The sequence below is a fragment of the Balaenoptera musculus genome, chromosome 13 (assembly GCF_009873245.2).
Source record: "Balaenoptera musculus isolate JJ_BM4_2016_0621 chromosome 13, mBalMus1.pri.v3, whole genome shotgun sequence".
Taxonomy (NCBI): domain Eukaryota; kingdom Metazoa; phylum Chordata; class Mammalia; order Artiodactyla; family Balaenopteridae; genus Balaenoptera; species Balaenoptera musculus.
The window spans coordinates 45027537-45046497 of NC_045797.1; the positions used below are offsets into that span (position 1 = coordinate 45027537).

The following is an 18961-nucleotide window of genomic DNA, read 5'->3' on the forward strand; positions in this document are numbered from 1 at the left end:
AAAAAATCATATAGGAACTAGGGAAAAAAATCCTCATTTCTCAGATCCAATATTCTTGTGACTTCAATAACTGCAGCACAACAGGAGTTTAGATATTTGATTATATTAGTCATTCTAATATAATTCAAATACTTCTAAATATTATGCTCTGACAACAGAGATTCATCTACTTGTCAATATACCTCCCTGCTCCCCCACCCCACCCTGCCCCCATCCCAAATACATCATATACAGAAAAAACTAAGGCAGGGGAAGGCATGAAACTAACAACCTGTCATTTTTGTTCACTACTAATAAGTGGTTTATCAAGTAGTGGGCCAATAAGTATATCAATGACATAAATATTTGATTGATAATTATCTCTGCCAATTCCTCCAGCTTGAGGAGAAACCTCTCTCTTCAGAACATTTTCCATGAAGGGCTATTGCACTTTCTGGGGCTTCCAAGAAAAGTGATTATAGTCTGTTTCCTAGAGGAGTCTGATAAGAAGTCAATGTCTCCCTCAGGGTCTGACTGAAAGCCTACTGGGTTGTTGTTCTTTGGCAGAGTATCCTGAGCATAAGAGATTAAAAAATGCTTGGGAGTTGGTCTGAGAAGAGAAAATTAACCCCAGACTTTGGGTACCGTCTCTAATGATGAGTAGCCTAGGTCTTCCAGAGAAATTTAAGGTCTCCCACCTATCTCCCCTGAAGAGGTATGAATAGTGTTTGCTATTAAACTTCATATAGAATAACAGAAAGAGACTTCATCCCTTTTGCTCCAACAATTCTTTCGATTTTTCCAGTTCGGACCTCCATTCACAGGGAAACTGAGATCACCTGGAACTGCTTCTTTGAAATCTTAAATCTAAACATTCCTGTTCTTCCATATCCTTTGCTCAGGCTACTCCTTTCATGTTGTTATTGTACCTCATCAGGATCTGAGTCCCCTGACCTCTCTACTCTCTATCAGCCCTCTTCTCTCTTCTTAGACTTCAACCAATTTAGATGTTAACTATTCTCTTTCAAATACTCTCAACTCCATGATCTCCACTTGTTCAATGAGATAATGTAGATAAAGCACAGGCTGAGAGAAGTGCTCAAGAAATGGTAGCTAAAACCACTATCATCACTACCACTAACATACATAACATTCTCTAGCTTCTTTGTCAGTCTATCATATCAGCCTGTACATCATACAATCCTGGGCTGCTAAACATTACTGGAGAAAGTCACTAAGTTGTACAGACAGATGATGGTAAATTCATGCTTCTGGCCTTAACTGCCAAGCATTCTGTTTCTCTAATCAGTTTTCTGAATTTTGAGACTATTCTAAACCTTCTCCAATCTCCTCAGATCTCCTATCCACCATGTCCTTGCACCATTCTCATTCTCTTGGTTCACAGGGAAAAAAAAAAAAAAAAGAAACCATCAGAAAGAACTCCAACTTCCAGGCACTTCACCTGCAAACCTTTCTGCTTTTGCATCTCTTCTCCCCTGCTTTCCTCCTCTGACAACGGAAGGAGAGTATGGTTTACTGCTAAGGGCCAATGACTCCACACTCTCTCCCACTCTCTGTCATCTTCATCCACATATCTTCAACCTGTCTCTCCACTGGTGCCTTCTCATCAATATTTAAACATATCCCACCTTCACACAACTACTGAAGCCCGTGCGCCTAGAGCCCGTGCTCCACAAGAGAAGCCACCACAATGAGAAGCCCGCGCACCGCAATGAAGAGTAGTCCCCGCTCACCGCAACTAGAGAAAGCCCGCGCGAAGCAAAGAAGACCCAAAGCAGCCATAAATAAATAAATAAATAAATAAAAAATAACATATCCCACCTTCAAAAATTCCTCTTTTCATTTCAGCTAACATTTTTCTCTTGTTCTTCCCACTCAAACTATCAAAAAATGTTGTCCACTTTTAATGTCTCTATTTATTTACTTCCCACTCATCCTTTGTCACTGTAATCTGGTTTCCATCCCTACACTCCACTGAAACTGTTCTTATCTGCTTTATCAATAACTCCAATAAACCCTTCTCTGGTCTTATCTCATTTGACCGCTCAGTCACCTTTGGTATAGTTAATCAATTCCTCCATCTGAAAACTCTTTTGTAAAAAGCCCACTTTTCTAGAACGCCTACCTCTCAGACTGCTTCTTGTGAGTATTCTTTGTGGTCTCTCTCTTTCTTTATCCATCCCTAAATATGGAGTTCTTTTAGAGTTTGGTTCAGGGCCCTATTCTTTTCATACTGTTAAACTAATTAAACAAGGAGGCCATTGAACTAAGGCGGCTCTAATGCTTTGGTGGCCTACTTAAGCAAACCAAAGTCTAAGTGTGTAAATGCCTCAAGATTATGAAATCTAAACATTAAGGACAACTAATCACAAACAGCTAACTAGGCTTTAAGCTGTAGCCAATTAAATAATTTCCTTTCTTTGCTTCTGCACCTTCTTTATTTAAGTCTTTCCCCTGGCTCCTGTTGGTGCTCCTAACCACTTCTGGTTTAGTGTTGCCCAATTCCAATCAATCTTTGCTCAAATAAACTCTTAAAAATTTTAATATGCCTCCGTTTATCTTTTAACAGTACTCTATATCTCATTCCCTCCAATCCACCTATATGCTAATCCATATCCATTTTTAGATGACCCTCGTACTGATCCATACATGAAAATATTTTCCCATCCCTTAGGCATTCTGCCTCCATAGCTGTTTCTGCTGTGTTCTCTATGTCAGTTTCCCAAGCCAGAAATCTGACATCATCTTGACTTCTCCCTCTGTTTCACTCTTCACATCCAATCAACTACCAAGCTCAGGCCATTCTTGCTGAAACAGCTCTCAAATCATTTCAACTGACATGCAGCCCACCATTATATCACATTTCCTTAAGGGGTCTGCCAGTTTCCAATTCTGTCTATTCTAATCCATTCTCCACACAAAGCCAGAGTGATTCTTCAGAAGTGTAAACTATATCATGCCACTGCTATGCTTAATTTTTCCGCTTCCTGTTGCCTTTAAGATAAAGCTCTAAAAACTTCCTAGCATGTCCTTCTCAGTCTCAATTCTTCACTCCCCTCTCTGCAATCTTCAGTCATTCTGAACTTTGAATTCCTAGAGTGCATGCTTGCAGCCTGAGCTCTCCCTCAGCTGAAATATACCTTCCCCTCTCTTCTTTTCCTAACAAAATTTGCACTCAATCCTTAAGCTCAACTTTATGCATCATTTCTAGGAAACTACCTGACACCCCTCCAGTTTGAAGTCCTCTTTAGGTGTTCCCAAAGCATCCTGTACTTATCCAGCAATTAAGAGCAGTGTTGTCTTGTAATTGCTTATTCCCTAGTCAATAGCTCAATGCGGCTGTTAAGTCCAAGGAGGGCAGAAACCAGGTGCTCTTAAATTTTCCATCTCAAGGGTCTAAAAGGAGTGTCTGACAGACAGTAGTTCAATTAATATTTGTTGAATGAATTTGTTGAATCCCTTTCTTTGGAATGAGGGCGGCCAGGAGAATGCCAGAAAGACGGGGGCTTAAAGGGGACACAGTAAAAAATCTATCAGCAACAAGTGGGATGGACAGAGTACCTAGGTTTTTCCATGAACTTGGCATGGGGGACTACGTGGAGCGCCTGGTCCGAGGCCACGGCGACCACACGCTCCCGAGGGCAGACGCAGGGAGCGCGCGACCCCACGCAAGGAAGGACAATAGCTTGGAATTCGGCCTCGCGTTTCCGGTGGGACACCCTCGAGCTCGGCCGGTGGGACCTCGGGGTGGGGGCTCCGAGCCCGGCCCACTGCAAGGAAGGCGCGGCACCCAGGGTCGCTGTCGCCGTCGCCGTCGCCGTCTCCTCCGACGTCGTCGCCCCGCCCCGCCCCGCCCCGGAAGTGACTTGAGGCTCGTCCGGAACCTCCAGGCCCGGCGGCTGCAGCGTCACCAGCCGAGCTGGTGCGGGGCGGGCGGAGCGGCTGCTGCAGCCGCCAACGAACCGGGAACCGCGCGGGGCCAGCAGCGCGCCGGCCAGGGGAGGGGGCCCAGCGATAGGGCCGAGGGCGACGACGACGCGGAGGAGGCGGAGCCCGGAGAGGGGTGGGGGCCGGGGAGGGCTAGGGTGGGAGGGGGTTGGGGGGGTGTCCTGGTCTCATGGAGCCGGCCGAAAGGGCGGGCGGCGGGGATCCCTTGGAGCCGGGCGGGCGCCCCGGTCCGGACCCGCGAGGCTTCGTCCCGCAGAAGGAGATCGTCTACAACAAGCTGCTGCCCTACGCCGAGCGGCTGGACGCAGAGTCCGACTTGCAGCTGGCCCAGATCAAAAGCAACCTGGGCCGGGCAGTGCAGCTCCAAGAGCTGTGGCCCGGGGGCCTCTTCTGGACCAGGAAACTCTCCACGTAAGTGTACCGGGGCCTGCAGGATGGGCCGGACGCAAAGGCTCGGTGTGAAGACGTCCGCGGGGGGTTGGGGGGGGAGGCTCTTTGTCCGCACCGGACCGCTGGACCCTCAACTCTGCCCCGGTTCGGGCTGATCGTTTCTGTGCAGTAATCCCAGGGTCGCGACCGAAGCTTGGGAAGCACTCAAGCTTCCTCCCTGCCACTTTTCTTACGGGATCTCCCTGGTTCTCACCAGCCCTCTGTGTCCTTCGCAGCTGCTTCTCCCCAAGGTTTCGGGTTCTTGCCTTCCGACATTCGGGGCTAGTGGGAGCGTGAGGGCACTGGACCCGCAGGGAAAGAGAGGAGCGGTCCCCCAGGGGTCCTCCTTGGACCTTTGCCGGTGGCGGGAGGGAGCAGAGAGGATTCGTCTTTGGGCGAACAACTCTTGACTTTTCCTGGTGTTGACTCCAGTTTTTTCTTCCCTTACGGTCCCTGCCTCTTCCTATCCCTCAGTTCGCGTCTAGTAACTTTCTGAATGGGAAGGAGGCCGTAGGGAACTTCTAGGTTCTGCTTTTTTGGGCCTTCTCAGTCTTTGTGGGTTTGATTGAAAAGACTTTTAAAATCAGCCCTCAGCGCATTCTTGGGCTGTGTACTAGACGTTAATGTTGAGACTGTTGAGTCTTAGAACCTCGGGAAAGTGTATGTTGCTCCTTTTATGACATTTCCTTTGGAAATGTGCCATACTAAGGAAAATAGAGAAGGAAGCTGTCAAGTTGTCCTGGACGTTATTAGTATCGGGCTTGTGTTAATTTTTGAGCTGCTCAGATGAATATAGATTACCTAAATCAATCTCAGTTGTTCTATTCTTCTTTTGTTACCTTTTTTTTTTTTTTTTTGGTATAAACTGGCTGCAAACTACAGTGCCACTGAAATCAGGGGAAAACGAGTAAAGTACAGTTGGGGGAAAGGTTAGAGACATACTTGCTAGATGGGCATCTTCACTGTGTCAGAAGAACTTTTTTAAAAGAGAATTTTGCTGTATCTTGTTTGGTTGGCTAGACGTAAAATCTGGTAACATTGTATATGCATGCATGTCGGTATGGGTGGCTGAACACACAAGACATAAATCACTTATCTAATGTTTACCCAAATCTGCTGAGTGAACTGGGTGATGACTCAGGGTTTTGTAATGCAGTCGCCTTTTCTACATTTCCTCACAGGATGATTCTTATCTGCCAATTATTAGGGAGCCTCTGACAAATTTCTCATCTCCAGTTGTCGCTGGTGGTAGCACTAATTACCTTTTTAATTAAAGAGCAAAACCCAAATGCTTAATTTGCCCTTTTCAAAGAGTGACCATATTTATGTCAAGGTTAACAGCTCTCCTCTCGATTAGAGCTTGAAGAAGTTTGTGGTGTTAGGATCCATAGGAGACTTGGGGAAAAAAGAAGTGCAACAGGGAGAAGAACCACTTTTGGTTAAAACAGAAGAATGTTTTATAAATTATTAAAATTCACACAATTTTTTCAAGTGAGCCTCCTAGGTTTTTGTGTTACTTGGGCACAGTAAAAATAAAGTTACTTGTCAGTTCCAGTAATTCCTCATTTTAATCACTTAGATTAGATTTTTCAGGAAATAACCATTTTGGGGGACACAAACAGCTCCTTTTAGATGCACAATATATAAATAAACCAGTGTGTGAATGCATATCTGGTTTGGATTTATTAATGGAGAATCTACACAGGCATAGTTAAGCACTGTTTTCTGACATTTTTATTGTAACTAAGCTTGGCAAATTAACACCTGGAGGTTTATTATTTTTGGCTTTTAGGTATAAGTATCTTTACCTAGAAAGGGCTAAAAATACAGTGGAGACAGTCCTTGGTGTTTAGGGCAAGATTGCAGTTACACAGCTTTATAACCTATGAACGTCAAACCATTTATATCTAAGTAACCAGCAAGAAATGCTATCAGATAGAATTTTATTTTGGAACTGTGGTTAAGTGCTGCAAGCTGATTCTTGGGATTACGCTATGAGACATTTTGAACTTGGTGGGACATGTTGTGATCTTGGGTGTATTTTTTCTCCTAAGTCATGCTAAGGTGACCTGTTTGTAGTTGTGCTTGTTGTTTTTAAGCCTTGTGTGTGTTGCACAAGTTTACATCTAAATGATGCCAAAACATGTGATGATAGCTCTGTTACCTTAGTAGTGATCATACTTAGTACTTTGTAGAGGAATGGAAAGTAGTAATGAAAATAAAATCTAATTTCTCCCACTAGCTCTGTGACCGTGGGCAAGTTACTTTAATCATGTGTTTCAGTATACTTGTGAGAGAAATGAGGGAGTTGGACTAAATAATTCCTGAGAAACACTCCTGCTCTGGCATTTTATGATTTTATTTTTTATCCTGTAGCGCCTCAAATAAGCCAGTGTGTATCTTTCTCCAAGGACTGTTTGATAAGTTTGTAAACTACTGGAAATAGTTGCACAGATTAAGTGCATTCCTAAAGAAGACCAGTGTGTAAATGCTGTTCAGAGACACTGGGCCTGGATCCCCGACCAGAAGTATACATCCCTAATCTGGGTGTCACAGGACTGGGTAGAGTTCTGGTTTAGGAGATACTCAAGAAACGGCCCCCCCCACCGTTTTTTTTAACTTTTTATCTCATTTTGATGGTTATAATTATCTTTTAATCTATCTCAAGACTTGCAGGTCTGTTTAGCAGATCTCTGTGAAGAAAGGTTATTTCTGTGTACTTTAAAAATTGGCCCTGTGATATAATACAAGCTCTCTTGTACAGAGAGCTTAAAGTATTAATACTGCCTGTTGAAGTGAGATTGTGTGGCATCATACATCATGAGACTAGTTTTTAAGAAGCAAGGAAACAAATTAGAGAAGAGAGGCACAAACTAAATGGTCTTTGAAAAACAGCAGTTAAGACACAGCTCTTGGACCCTGAGTAAAAGGCATCTGTAAATAACTGGTATGGCCCATGTAGAGAATGAAAGCAGTTGAAGAAAGGTAATCTTGAAGCTCGCTTTTTCTCCCTTGTCCTTCTGGCCCTTTCATGAGAGGCAGTGAGGTCTAGTCAGAAGAAGTTTATCTGTACCTGGTGTTGCCACTCTTATCATCTTGGTCTTGCTTAACCTCTCTTAGCTTTAGAGTCCTCTTTTGGAGAGTGGGAGTGTAGACTACGCATGGTTTTTCAAACCTAAAACTTAGCAGCGAATTGTTTCATAAAAGCAAAATCTTAAACACAAAATTAGATCATTTCTTTCTTTTGTGTTTTTTTTTTTTTTAAAGCAGAGTTTTGATTTTAGTGAAGTGTGTGAGTTTGGAGTATTATGAAGCAAATTTAGATGCTTTGTATCAATGAAAATGTTATATTCTCTGCTGTGAGTGAAATGATTGTGTTATACTGAGGAATCATTTGCTAATGATTAATTTGCTAATTAAACTGGAGCTCCCTTGTTTAATTATTATTAAGAATATTATGTGGCCTTACTTGATAGGAATTGGATTAAACCACATAATGTATTTAAATAGATTATGCAACCACTGGAAACTTGTTTAGTCAAGATACACATTATCAAATACACTAACCTCCTCTTGTGGAAAGCAATATGTGACCACAGGAGCGCCCAAATCCATATCATTTCTATGTTAGAGAAGAAAGAAGAAAATGCTAACCACTAAATCTCAGTGTTAATCTTGTCTACTAACATGATGTACTTAAGTAAGTACTTAGAGTAATATTTGAGTATTGAAATTGTGAAGTACACAATAAAGATAAGCTTTTTATTTGTAAAAGAATCTCAAAATCTTGACAAATTGCCACATTCATCAGTGAGAGCCAGTTAGAGAAAGTAGTAGAAAAGGTTTGTCTCTGTTATTTAAGTGGCCACACTCAAAACAGGACCCAAAATTTTGTAGGGAGAAAGTTGATTTTCCATAGGAAAAAACAAAATACATGAATTGATTGATTTTGGAGAGACAAATTTTTCTGATAAAGTTGTATAACAGCACAGTAAGTTATCTTTCACTCTTTTTTCTGTTTGTTTTTTTGTTTTTTTTAACTAACATACTATTTTTTAGAGTAGTTTTAGGTTCAGAGCAAAACTGAGCAAAAAGTACAAAGAGTTCTCATATACCCCCTGCTCCTACACATACACATGTTTGATTTTTCATAGCAATGTCAAACATATATTTTTTAAAATATTTGAGGCTCTTCCCATTTTCCAGGGATGTCTCTTACTCTTTCTTTTAAAACACCTTGTCAGTTTTCTCTTTACTAGTTAACTGGCTATTTCTGCCTGAGTCTCATTTGTCATTGACTATATGTGTGATTCTGATGTGAATAGTTTTCTAACTTTTTTTCTTTGCTTTAAATATTTTTTTATTATGGAAAATGTCAAACATATATAGGAGAGGAAAGAATAATATAATGAACCTGGGTGTACCCATCACCCATGTTAAACAGTTACAAACTCATGGCCAATTAGGTGTCTCCTACCACCACCCCCTTCAACCATTTTTTTTTTTTTTAAAGCATATTCTTCATTCATAAATGTTTCCATTATATATCTTTAAGGGAAAAGGAAATAAACAAAAAGTCAATACCAATATCATTATCAAACCTAAAAGAGTAACAATATTACTTTGATCAACCTCATGAAGTTGGTTTCTTTGCAGAATTTGTAATTTTACTCCTGAGTTTCCATTTCATTTGCATTGTTTCGTCTAAGGTTCACTATAAACAGACCTCATGGACAGAGATAAAAGAAATGGCTCATTAATGAATCTTTTCATATTATGACATCTTTTTCTTCCCGTCTTAACTTTGGAGACATAGAATCAATCCTGGGATAACAAGGACTCCCTTGAATTATCTCTATTTTAAAAATGAAGACACTGAGGTTCATAGGTTAATACATAGCTTGATGCAAAGTAGTAGAGACAGGAGTCTTCTTTGAACAAATTATTTTGTGAGTGCCTTGTATGGGATGGGCACTGTTTGTGTCACTTGGGATATGTCAGTGAAAGAATTCCGCCCTCCAGGGAAGTTCCAGAGTGTTCTTTTTCTCTTAGTGCACATTTTTGTTCATTTAGGACAGAGCAAGCAAGACGTAACTCCATCAAGAAATTTGGGGGAAGGACATATGAATGCTAAGCGCATTACTTAAAAAAAATTCTCACTCTGACTGGTGTGTTTTAATGCCCTGCATTGAGGCACCGAGAAAGGCAGTTAGAAAACAGTTAGTAAAACAGTACCATGTGTTTTTCTTTTGAGATCTGAATGTATCACTTACAAACAATTTCTTGATGAAGTGTTTATAAAATCAAATTGTCTTTGAAGTGTGTGTTCTTAATTGAAGTGAAACAGAGGCAAATCACTAACGTTTTTTAAGGGACCCTTATTTATTAGTAAATAAATACACAACTTCTAAACCAGTTGTTCTCATTGTAGAACCTGGGAGTTATCTTTTTTTTTTCTATTAAGTGAGACTCATTTCTAGTGAATCTCCCTCTCCACCTCCCACATTTTTTTTAATATAAAATTCAAATATGTGTTTCCTCTAACGTTTGTAGAGAATTTAGACCAAAATCTCATTTGTACTGTGTGAAAAGCAAGCTGAGACATGGTAATAAAAGCAACAGCAAGCAAAAAAACAACAAAAATCCTCTGTATTCATTGATACTGGCCACTGGAATGTTAAAAGCAGCACATACTATAAATATTCCCATTTGGAATCCTGAAGTTGGCTACTTCCATATTCGGCCTGTGCTCAGCATTTCTTCCCTTTTAGTGCACTCTCTTGATCCCTTATTCATGCTTTTGTATTCTTTGTGTACCTATCTTCTCTCTACTGTGAGCTTTCTTGGGGTCAGAGTCTTCCATATTTACTTCTTCTTCCCTGCACCCACAGCATTTAGTGCAGCAGTATATACATTCATAGGTACTCAGTAATATTAGAATTAAGTTTTTTGTTCCTTGTAAACTAAAGCATTATGCAGTTTCTGATGAATTGTTACTTTTACAGTCAAAATGGAGAAAACGAATTTGGGGTGAGATCTGTTTTAATACTGGGTTCAAAGGAAAGTGTATATTTAACCAAAGAAGAGGGAAGGAGCATCTTGTTTGAGGAAGAGAATGGTGTGTTTCATAACCCAAAGAGAGAGGTTATGGGGAGTGGGGTTTAACAAAGTTAATTAGAGAAGAGAGCAGATTATATAGGTTGCATCAGGGAGTTTGAAATTTTCATTTAAAAATAAATCTGTCATTGTAATTGTTAAATATTTAGTATTTAAAAATTTAGAGTATCATTACTACAATTTTTTGAGAGATGAACCATAAAATTTTGGTAGTGGTCATTACCTTTTTATGCTAATTTGGCTTTATTCATAACACACAGACCCTAAATTTTAGAGTTAAAAAATGTAATAAAGGCTTTTTCCCTTTCTAAGAAAAAACTTAACACCATTGCAGCTGTGAAATGGGTTTGAGAGTAGTATTTTAGTTCAAGTAAGTTGGAGGTTGCTTAAAAAATTATTAAAAATGCTTTATAATCTTTTTTTTCAAACACATAGACTTTTTAAATTTATTTTTTTATATAGCAGGTTCTTATTAGTTATCCATTTTATACACATCAGTGTATACATGTCAATCCCAATTGCCCAATTCATCACACCACCTCCCCCCCCCACCCCCCCCAACACTTTCACCCCTTGGTGTCCATACGTTTATTCTCTACGTCTGTGTCTCTATTTCTGCCCTGCAAACCGGTTCATCTGTACCATTTTTCTAGGTTCCACATATATGCGTTAATATATGATATTTGTTTTTCTCTTTCTGACTTACTTCACTCCATATGACAGTCTCTAGATCCATCCACGTCTCTACAAATGACCCAATTTCGTTCCTTTTTATGGCTGAGTAATATTCCATTGTATATATGTACCACATCTTCTTTATCCATTCGTCTGTCTGTGGGCATTTAGGTTGCTTCCATGACCTGGCTATTGTAAATAGTGCTGCAATGAACATTGGGGTGCATGCGTCTTTTTGAATGATGGTTTTCTCTGGGTATATGTCCAGTAGTGGGATTGCTGGGTCATATGGTAATTCTATTTTTAGTTTTTTAAGGAACCTCCATACTGTTCTCCATAGTGGCTCTATCCATTTACATTCCCACCAACAGTGCAAGAGGGTTCCCTTTTCTCCACACCCTCTCCAGCATTTGTTGTTTGTAGATTTTCTGACGATGCCCATTCTAACTGGTGTGAGGTGATACCGCATTGTAGTTTTGATTTGTATTTCTCTAATAATTAGTGACGTTGAGCAGCTTTTCATGTGCTTCTTGGCCATCTGTATGTCTGCTTTGGAGAAATGTCTGTTTAGGTCTTGTGCCCATTTTTTAATTGGGTTGTTTGTTTTTTTAATATTGAGCTGCATGAGCTGTTTATATATTTTGGAGATGAATCCTTTTTCCGTTGCTTTGTTTGCAAATATTTTCTCCCATTTTGAGGGTTGTCTTTTCATCTTGTTTGTAGTTTCCTTTGCTTTGCAAAAGCTTTTACGTTTCATTAGGTCCCATTTGTTTATTTTTGTTTTTATTTCCATTACTCTAGGAGGTGGATCAAAAAAGATCTTGCTGTGCTTTATGTCAAAGAGTGTTCTTCCTGTGTTTTCCTCTAAGAGTTTTATAGTGTCCAGTCTTACATTTAGGTCTCTAATCCATTTTGAGTTTATTTTTGTGTATGGTGTTAGGGAGTGTTCTAATTTCATTCTTTTACATGTAGCTGTCCAGTTTTCCCAACACCACTTATTGAAGAGACCGTCTTTCCTCCATTGTATATCCTTGCCTCCTTTGTCATAGATTAGTTGACCTTAGGTGCGTGGATTTACCTCTGGGCTTTCTGTTCTGTTCCATTGATTTATATTTCTGTTTTTGTGCCAGTACCATATTGTCTTGATTACTGTAGCTTTGTAGTATAGTCTGAAGTTGGAGAGCCTGATTCCTCCAGCTCCTTTTTTTTCCCTCAAGACTGCTTTGGCTATTCGGGGTCTTTTGTGTCTCCATACAAATTTTAAGATCTTTTGTTCTAGTTCTGTAAAAAATGCCATTGGTAATTTGATAGGGATTGCACTGAATCTGTAGATTGCTTTGGGTAGTATAGTCATTTTCACAATATTGGTTCTTCCAATCCAAGAACGTGGTATATCTCTCCATCTGTTTGTGTCCCCTTTGATTTCTTTCATCAGTGTCTTATAGTTTTCTGCATACAGGTCTTTTGTCTCCCTTGGTAGGTTTCTTTCTGATTTTTCATCATTAGTGTATAGGAATGCAAGAGATTTCTGTGCATTAATTTTGTATCCTGCAACTTTACTGAATTCATTGATTAGCTCTAGTAGTTTTCTGGTGGCATCTTTAGGATTCTCTTTGTATAGTATCATGTCATCTGCAAACAGTGACAGTTTTACTTCTTCTTTTCCAATTTGTATTCCTTTTATTTCTTTTTCTTCTCTGATTGCCGTGGCTAGGACTTCCAAAACTGTGTTGAATAATAGTGGTGAGAGTGGACATCCTTGTCTTGCTCCTGATCTTAGAGGAAATGGTTTCAGTTTTTCACCATTGAGAATGATGTTTGCTGTGGGTTTGTCGTATATGGGCTTTATTATGTTGAGGTAGTTTCCCTCTATGCCCACTTTCTGGAGAGTTTTTATCATAAATGGGTGTTGAATTTTGTCAAAAGCTTTTTCTGCATCTATTGAGATGATCATATGGTTTTTCTTCTTCAATTTGTTAATATGGTGTATCACATTGATTGATTTGCGTATATTGAAGAATCCTTGCATCCCTGGGATAAATCCCACTTGATCATGGTGTATGATCCTTTTAATGTGTTGTTGGATTCTCTTTGCCAGTATTTTGTTGAGGATTTTGCATCTATATTCATCAGTGATATTGGTCTGTAATTTTCTTTTTTTGTAGTATCTTTGTCTGGTTTTGGTATCAGGATGATGGTGGCCTCATAGAATGAGTTTGGGAGTGTTCTTTCCTCTGCAATTTTTGGAAGAGTTTGAGAAGGATGGGTGTTAGCTCTTCTCTAAATGTTTGATAGAATTCACCTGTGAAGCCATCTGGTCCTGGACTTTTGTTTGTTGGAAGATTTTTGATCACAGTTTCAATTACGTCACTTGTGATTGGTCTGTTCATATTTTCTGTTTCTTCCTGGTTCAATCTTGGAAGGTTATACCTTTCTAAGAATTTGTCCCTTTCTTCCAGGTTGTCCATTTTATTGGCATAGAGTTGCTTGTAGTAGTCTCTTAGGATGCTTTGTATTTCTGCGGTGTCTGTTGTAACTTCTCATTTTTCATTTCTAATTTTATTTATTTGAGTCCCCTTCCTCTTGATGTGTCTGGCTAATGGTTTATCAATTTTGTTTATCTTCTCAAAGAACCAGCTTTTAGTTTTATTGATCTTTGCTGTTGTTTTCTTTGTTTCCATTTCAAAAAATGCTTTATAATGTTCTAATGGTAGGCAGTCTAAATAGAATGTGTTAGTAATCTTTGGACTATTAAGTGTGGGTGTTTCATTTCATTTTCTGACGATTTTCTTTTTCTTTTTTAAAAAATTTAATTTAATTTATTTTTTATACAGCAGGTTCTTATTAGTTATCCATTTTATACATATTAGTGTATATATGTCAATCCCAATCTCCCAATCAACCCACCCCCCACCCCTCCACCACTTTCCCCCATTGGTGTCCATACATTTGTTCTCTACATCTGTGCCTGTATTTCTGCCCTGCAAAGCGGTTCATCTGTACCATTTTTCTAGGTTCCACATATATGCGTTAATATACGATATTTGTTTTTCTCTTTCTGGCTTACTTCACTCTAGACTCTAGGTCCATCCACGTCTCTACAAATGACCCAATTTTGTTCCTTTTTATGGCTGAGTAATATTCCATTGTATATATGTACTACATCTTCTTTATCCTTTTGTCTGTCGATGCTGACAATTTTCTTTTTTCCTTTTTCTTTTATTTTTTTAATTGAAGAATAGTTGATGTATGATATATGTTACAGGTGTAGAAGATAATGATTCACAATTTTTAAAGGTTGTGCTCCATTTATAGTTATTATAAAATATTGGCTATATTCCCTGTGTTGTACAATATGTCCTTGTAGCTTATTTTATAAATAATATTTTGTACCTGTTAATCCCCTACCCCTATGTTGCCCTTCCCCCTTCCCTTTCCCCACTGGTAACCACTACTTTGTTCTCTATATGACAGTTTTATTTTTTAAGCCAAGGATGAAGTAGAAGCTTTTAGAGCAAGAAATTTTATGAATGCATGTGAGTGCTTATATTTTGGACAGATTCCTGAAGAGCTTAGTTGGCATAGCTTGTTTTCTAAGGGAAGGTAGGTTACTTCCAGAGATCCTAGTTAATAAAATGTTGTCAAATTTCTGTCAACATATAACAATAGGTCCCTAATTTGTGAATGGCAGGAGAAAAGTTGGCATTTAACAGTTCAGTAATGATTTAGAAGTGTGATTTAGGGACTTTGCTGGCAGTCCAGTGGTTAAGACTTCGCCTTCCAATGCACGGGGTACAGGTTCGCTCCTTGGTGGGGGAGCTAAGATCCCATATGCCTTGCAGCCAAAAAACCAAAACATAATAAAACAGAAGCAATATTGTAACAAATTCAATAAAGACTTTAAAAAAAAGTGTGATTTAAAAAAAAAACACTCAAAATTTAACAGACAAATATCCAAGTCCTTTTCACTTTGTGTTTTGTTTTTTGTTTGTTTTTGTTTGTCTGGAGTGTCTCATAATATTTCATCTATATGTTCATTTATAAGTATTTATAGAGAATTTTCCAAGTTTTCAGTTATGACCGAAGTGTTATGAAATCAGTTTAGTAGGTCTTGACCAGTTTGGGTGTGGTTTCGTTTGGTTTGATTTGTTGAACGAGACTAACATTATTAGAGTGAATTTGGAAGTAATAAGGGTGAACGATCATGACATTTGTTTCAGTTATACATATGTTTTTGTGTATAGTGTATTATATATTTATTACTGTGGGTTGTGGCCAAAAAATTTTGAAAGCTACTGATTTTACAGGTTTCTTTCAGTACTACAGATATATAATCCACATCTACTTATTGAGCTATAAAGATACAAGAGATGGAAACAAAAAGTTGCAACAGTTTAAAAATATCAGTAACCAGAGGGATTTTACAAGAGAGCATTCATAGATTGTTAAATGAGTGGTATAGATACTACCTACCATTTGTGGAGGGCTCAGAATGTGCCAGCACTATGCTAAGGGCTTTATATTCATTATTTCATTTGATTTTCACAAACATTTAACTGTAGGTACGTTTATTATCCCAATTTTACCATGGAAAAAATGAGTCTTAGTGAGGTTATGTAACAGCCTATTTCCCTGCTGAACACAGGGCTGTTGCTCTTAACCATGTGTCCAGAATGAGGAAAGCTCCCTGGGCTGTGTTGCCTGGGAAGACTACCAGTGAAGGAGAAACGGCAGCTGAGCTTTGAGATAGGATTTGGTTAGGTACGGAGGAATTTGGAGAAAGCCATTTAATGTGTGGGAACAGAGATGGAGCAAATTGAGCACAAGTGTTGAAGTCTCTACTCAGACTTTAACTTATTGAAATAATCAGTTGTCTGTCTCCCTCTCTAGGCTGCATGCTCTAGGGCCATTTGTTACTTATTTTATGTTTCCATTGCCTGTTGCCATGTCTGGCCCTTAATTGATACTCAGTAAAGCATTTCAAGAAATGAATGCCCCTTATCCGTGTCTCAACAGAGAAGCAACTGGGAAAAGAACAGAGGCATCATTAGGTGTTAATATTGAATGACTTTATTACTCTAGAAATTGTCCTGTCAATTTAGTAAGTCATAAAGGATATAACTCTGACATACAATATGCTGGAACTCTTGTGTTGTTCAGCCTGTGGTGGATGGGGGTAAAGAGAAGTATAGACCTCAGATCTCCTTGTTTAGTGCCTTCCATCAGAAGTACTACACTTGGTAAAGATGATAGATCTGGTTTTCAGTGTTTTGGAAACCTACTCTCAATGTTTTAAAGTCAATTTGTTTAATTTGGTCAAATATTTATTGTTAGTTTGAAGGGTTTTTTTTTTTTCTTTTTATAAATAGAACTAGCCCTAATGAGCTGTTTGTAATTACTTACGTCACTGTATTTCTTAAGGTATACTTATACGTTCAGTCAGTTGAGAAAATGTTTCTCAATGTTCACCTTGTTTCATCTCTGGTTAGAGCCGAAGGTTAAATAGGTACAGAGGCATGGTCCCTGCCACCATGTAGATTTCAGTCAGCTAAAGAAATAGAATAATGTATTACATACATAACTATAGTATGAGATAGAATGTGAAAAATACTCAAGTTTGGTACGAGCTATAAGGGGCAGAGAGGACAAAGATAGCACTTTTGATCAGGACATCAAGAGTATTTTCCTCTCAGGCAGGCAAAAATACCATTCCAATTCCATTTTATACTCAGAGCTTCAGGATGAGATTAATTTCTGTAATAAATTTCAACATGTCTTATTTTCTGTGTTTTGTATTCCCCACCAATATGTCAAACAATTTGAGCTAGGAATTCATTGTTCAGTATGCTTGTACACTTGTGTAAACATGTAAATACAAAGATACCTACTAAATATTATTTGTAATTTTAAAAAATAACAGGAATAACATAAATGCCTAAAAAAAGAAGATTGAGGAAATCATTATTTTTATTTTTATTTTTTTAAATTAATTTACTTATTTTTGGTTGTATTGGGTCTTCGTTTCTGTGCGAGGGCTTTCTCTAGTTGTGGCGAGGGGGGGGCCACTCTTCATCACGGTGCGCGGGCCTCTCACTGTCACGGCCTCTCCCATTGCGGAGCACAAGCTCCAGACGCACAGGCTCAGTAGTTGTGGCTCACGGGCTCAGTAGCTGCTCCGCGGCATGTGGGATCTTCCCAGACCAGGGCTCGAATCCGTGTCCCCTGCATTGGCAGGCAGATTCTCAACCACTGCGCCACCAGGGAAGCCACATTATTTTTATAATGGAATATTAGATAGCTATTAAAAAGAATATGGCCAATCCATATTTATAGGCATTGAACAGTGTCTTGACTTCTATTAAGTGAAAAAAATAAGTGGTAAATAATATCTATAGTATCATTGCATTTATGTTTTTATAAAGTATGTACATTTGTATATAAGTAAAGTCTAGAAGGATACTATACAGGCTGTTAACAGTTGTAGACAACAGTTTCAAATTTGTATGCTTGTTGTACTGTTTGAACCATTTAAATAAGTATATATTGCTTTCCTGATAAAATAATAATAATCTCCCCCCCAATAATATTTTCCTCTCAAGTCTCAAGGATGCAACTTATAGTTGGTTTAAAAAAAATTTATAAAAGAAAATGTATAGGTTTATGGGACCATCCACAGATTTCCAGCGTGGCTAGATACAGATACTGAAGGAACATTGTCTTTATTATCCGTCACTTAACTCATTGTTTATCCTCTGGGTTGACCTTTTTTTTTTTTTTTTTTTTTTTTTTTTTAAGATTTGACTGTTAGTGACAGAACCTGAGGTAAACCCAGGTCTTCTGACTGGAAGTTCAATGGATAACAGCATGGTAGAGTTGAAGGAAGAAGCCTCTACTCTTTTTTTTTTTTTTTTTTAATTAATTAATTTATTTTTATTTTTGGCTGTGTTGGGTCTTCGTTTCTGTGCGAGGGCTTTCTCTAGTTGTGGCAAGTGGGGGCCACTCTTTGTTTTTTTTTTTAATACTTTTTGGGTTTATTTAATTAATTAATTTATTTATTTATGGCTGTGTTGGGTCTTCGTTTCTGTGCGAGGGCTTTCTCTAGTTGCAGCAAGTGGGGGCCACTCTTCATCGCGGTGCGCGGGCCTCTCATTATCGTGGCCTCTCTTGTTGCGGAGCACAGGCTCCAGACACGCAGGCTCAGTAGTTGTGGCTCACAGGCCTAGTTGCTCCACGGCATGTGGGATCTTCCCAGACCAGGGCTCGAACCCGTGTCGCCTGCATTGGCAGGCAGATTCTCAACCACTGCGCCACCAGGGAAGCCCTTTTTGTATTTTTTTAAAGGCAAATATCTTAAGGTGTATTTAGCCTCATAAGTAATTAAAGAACATAAATTGAAACAGATTGTATTAGTATTATATTTTTAATGATTTTAACAGAGTTTAAAAAGCATATATTGTGCTCTAGTCAGTCTGCTAAGGTGCAGTGGTTCTCAAACATAATGAGACATCTGGGAAACTTATAAAAAACAACTGGTACCTGGAAGCCCATTCTAGAACAATTAAATCAGAATGTCTTTCATGCACATTAATCAATTATCCATCACCATAGCCTTGTGAGAAAACCCAGGTTTTACAAATGCCTGGAAGGTTAAATGACTTGCCCAAGGGACTGACACAGAGCAGTTTGAATTCTCAGCAGACTTGTAGAACCATGCTGTTCCTGCTTGCTTGGCTACTGTGTTGAAATCTATAAATATTCTGTCTATCCAGAGTTGATTATAATGTTGGGAGTT

At 38.9% G+C, this 18961-nt stretch overlaps 1 protein-coding gene across 2 annotated transcripts in view; it reads left to right on the forward strand.

Annotated features, from left to right (window-relative positions):
* Positions 1-4107: 4107 nt before the first annotated feature.
* The window catches only part of PSME4 (proteasome activator subunit 4), a 101128-nt gene continuing 86274 nt past the window's right edge, over positions 4108-18961 (forward strand). For both annotated transcript variants that reach the window (XR_005022342.1, XM_036872623.1), the window contains exon 1: positions 4108-4359. Coding sequence is in view for 1 of the 2 variants with exons in the window: in XM_036872623.1 (XP_036728518.1) it covers positions 4118-4359 (242 nt within the window). In the remaining variant the exon portion in view is untranslated. The remainder of the gene's footprint in view (positions 4360-18961) is intronic.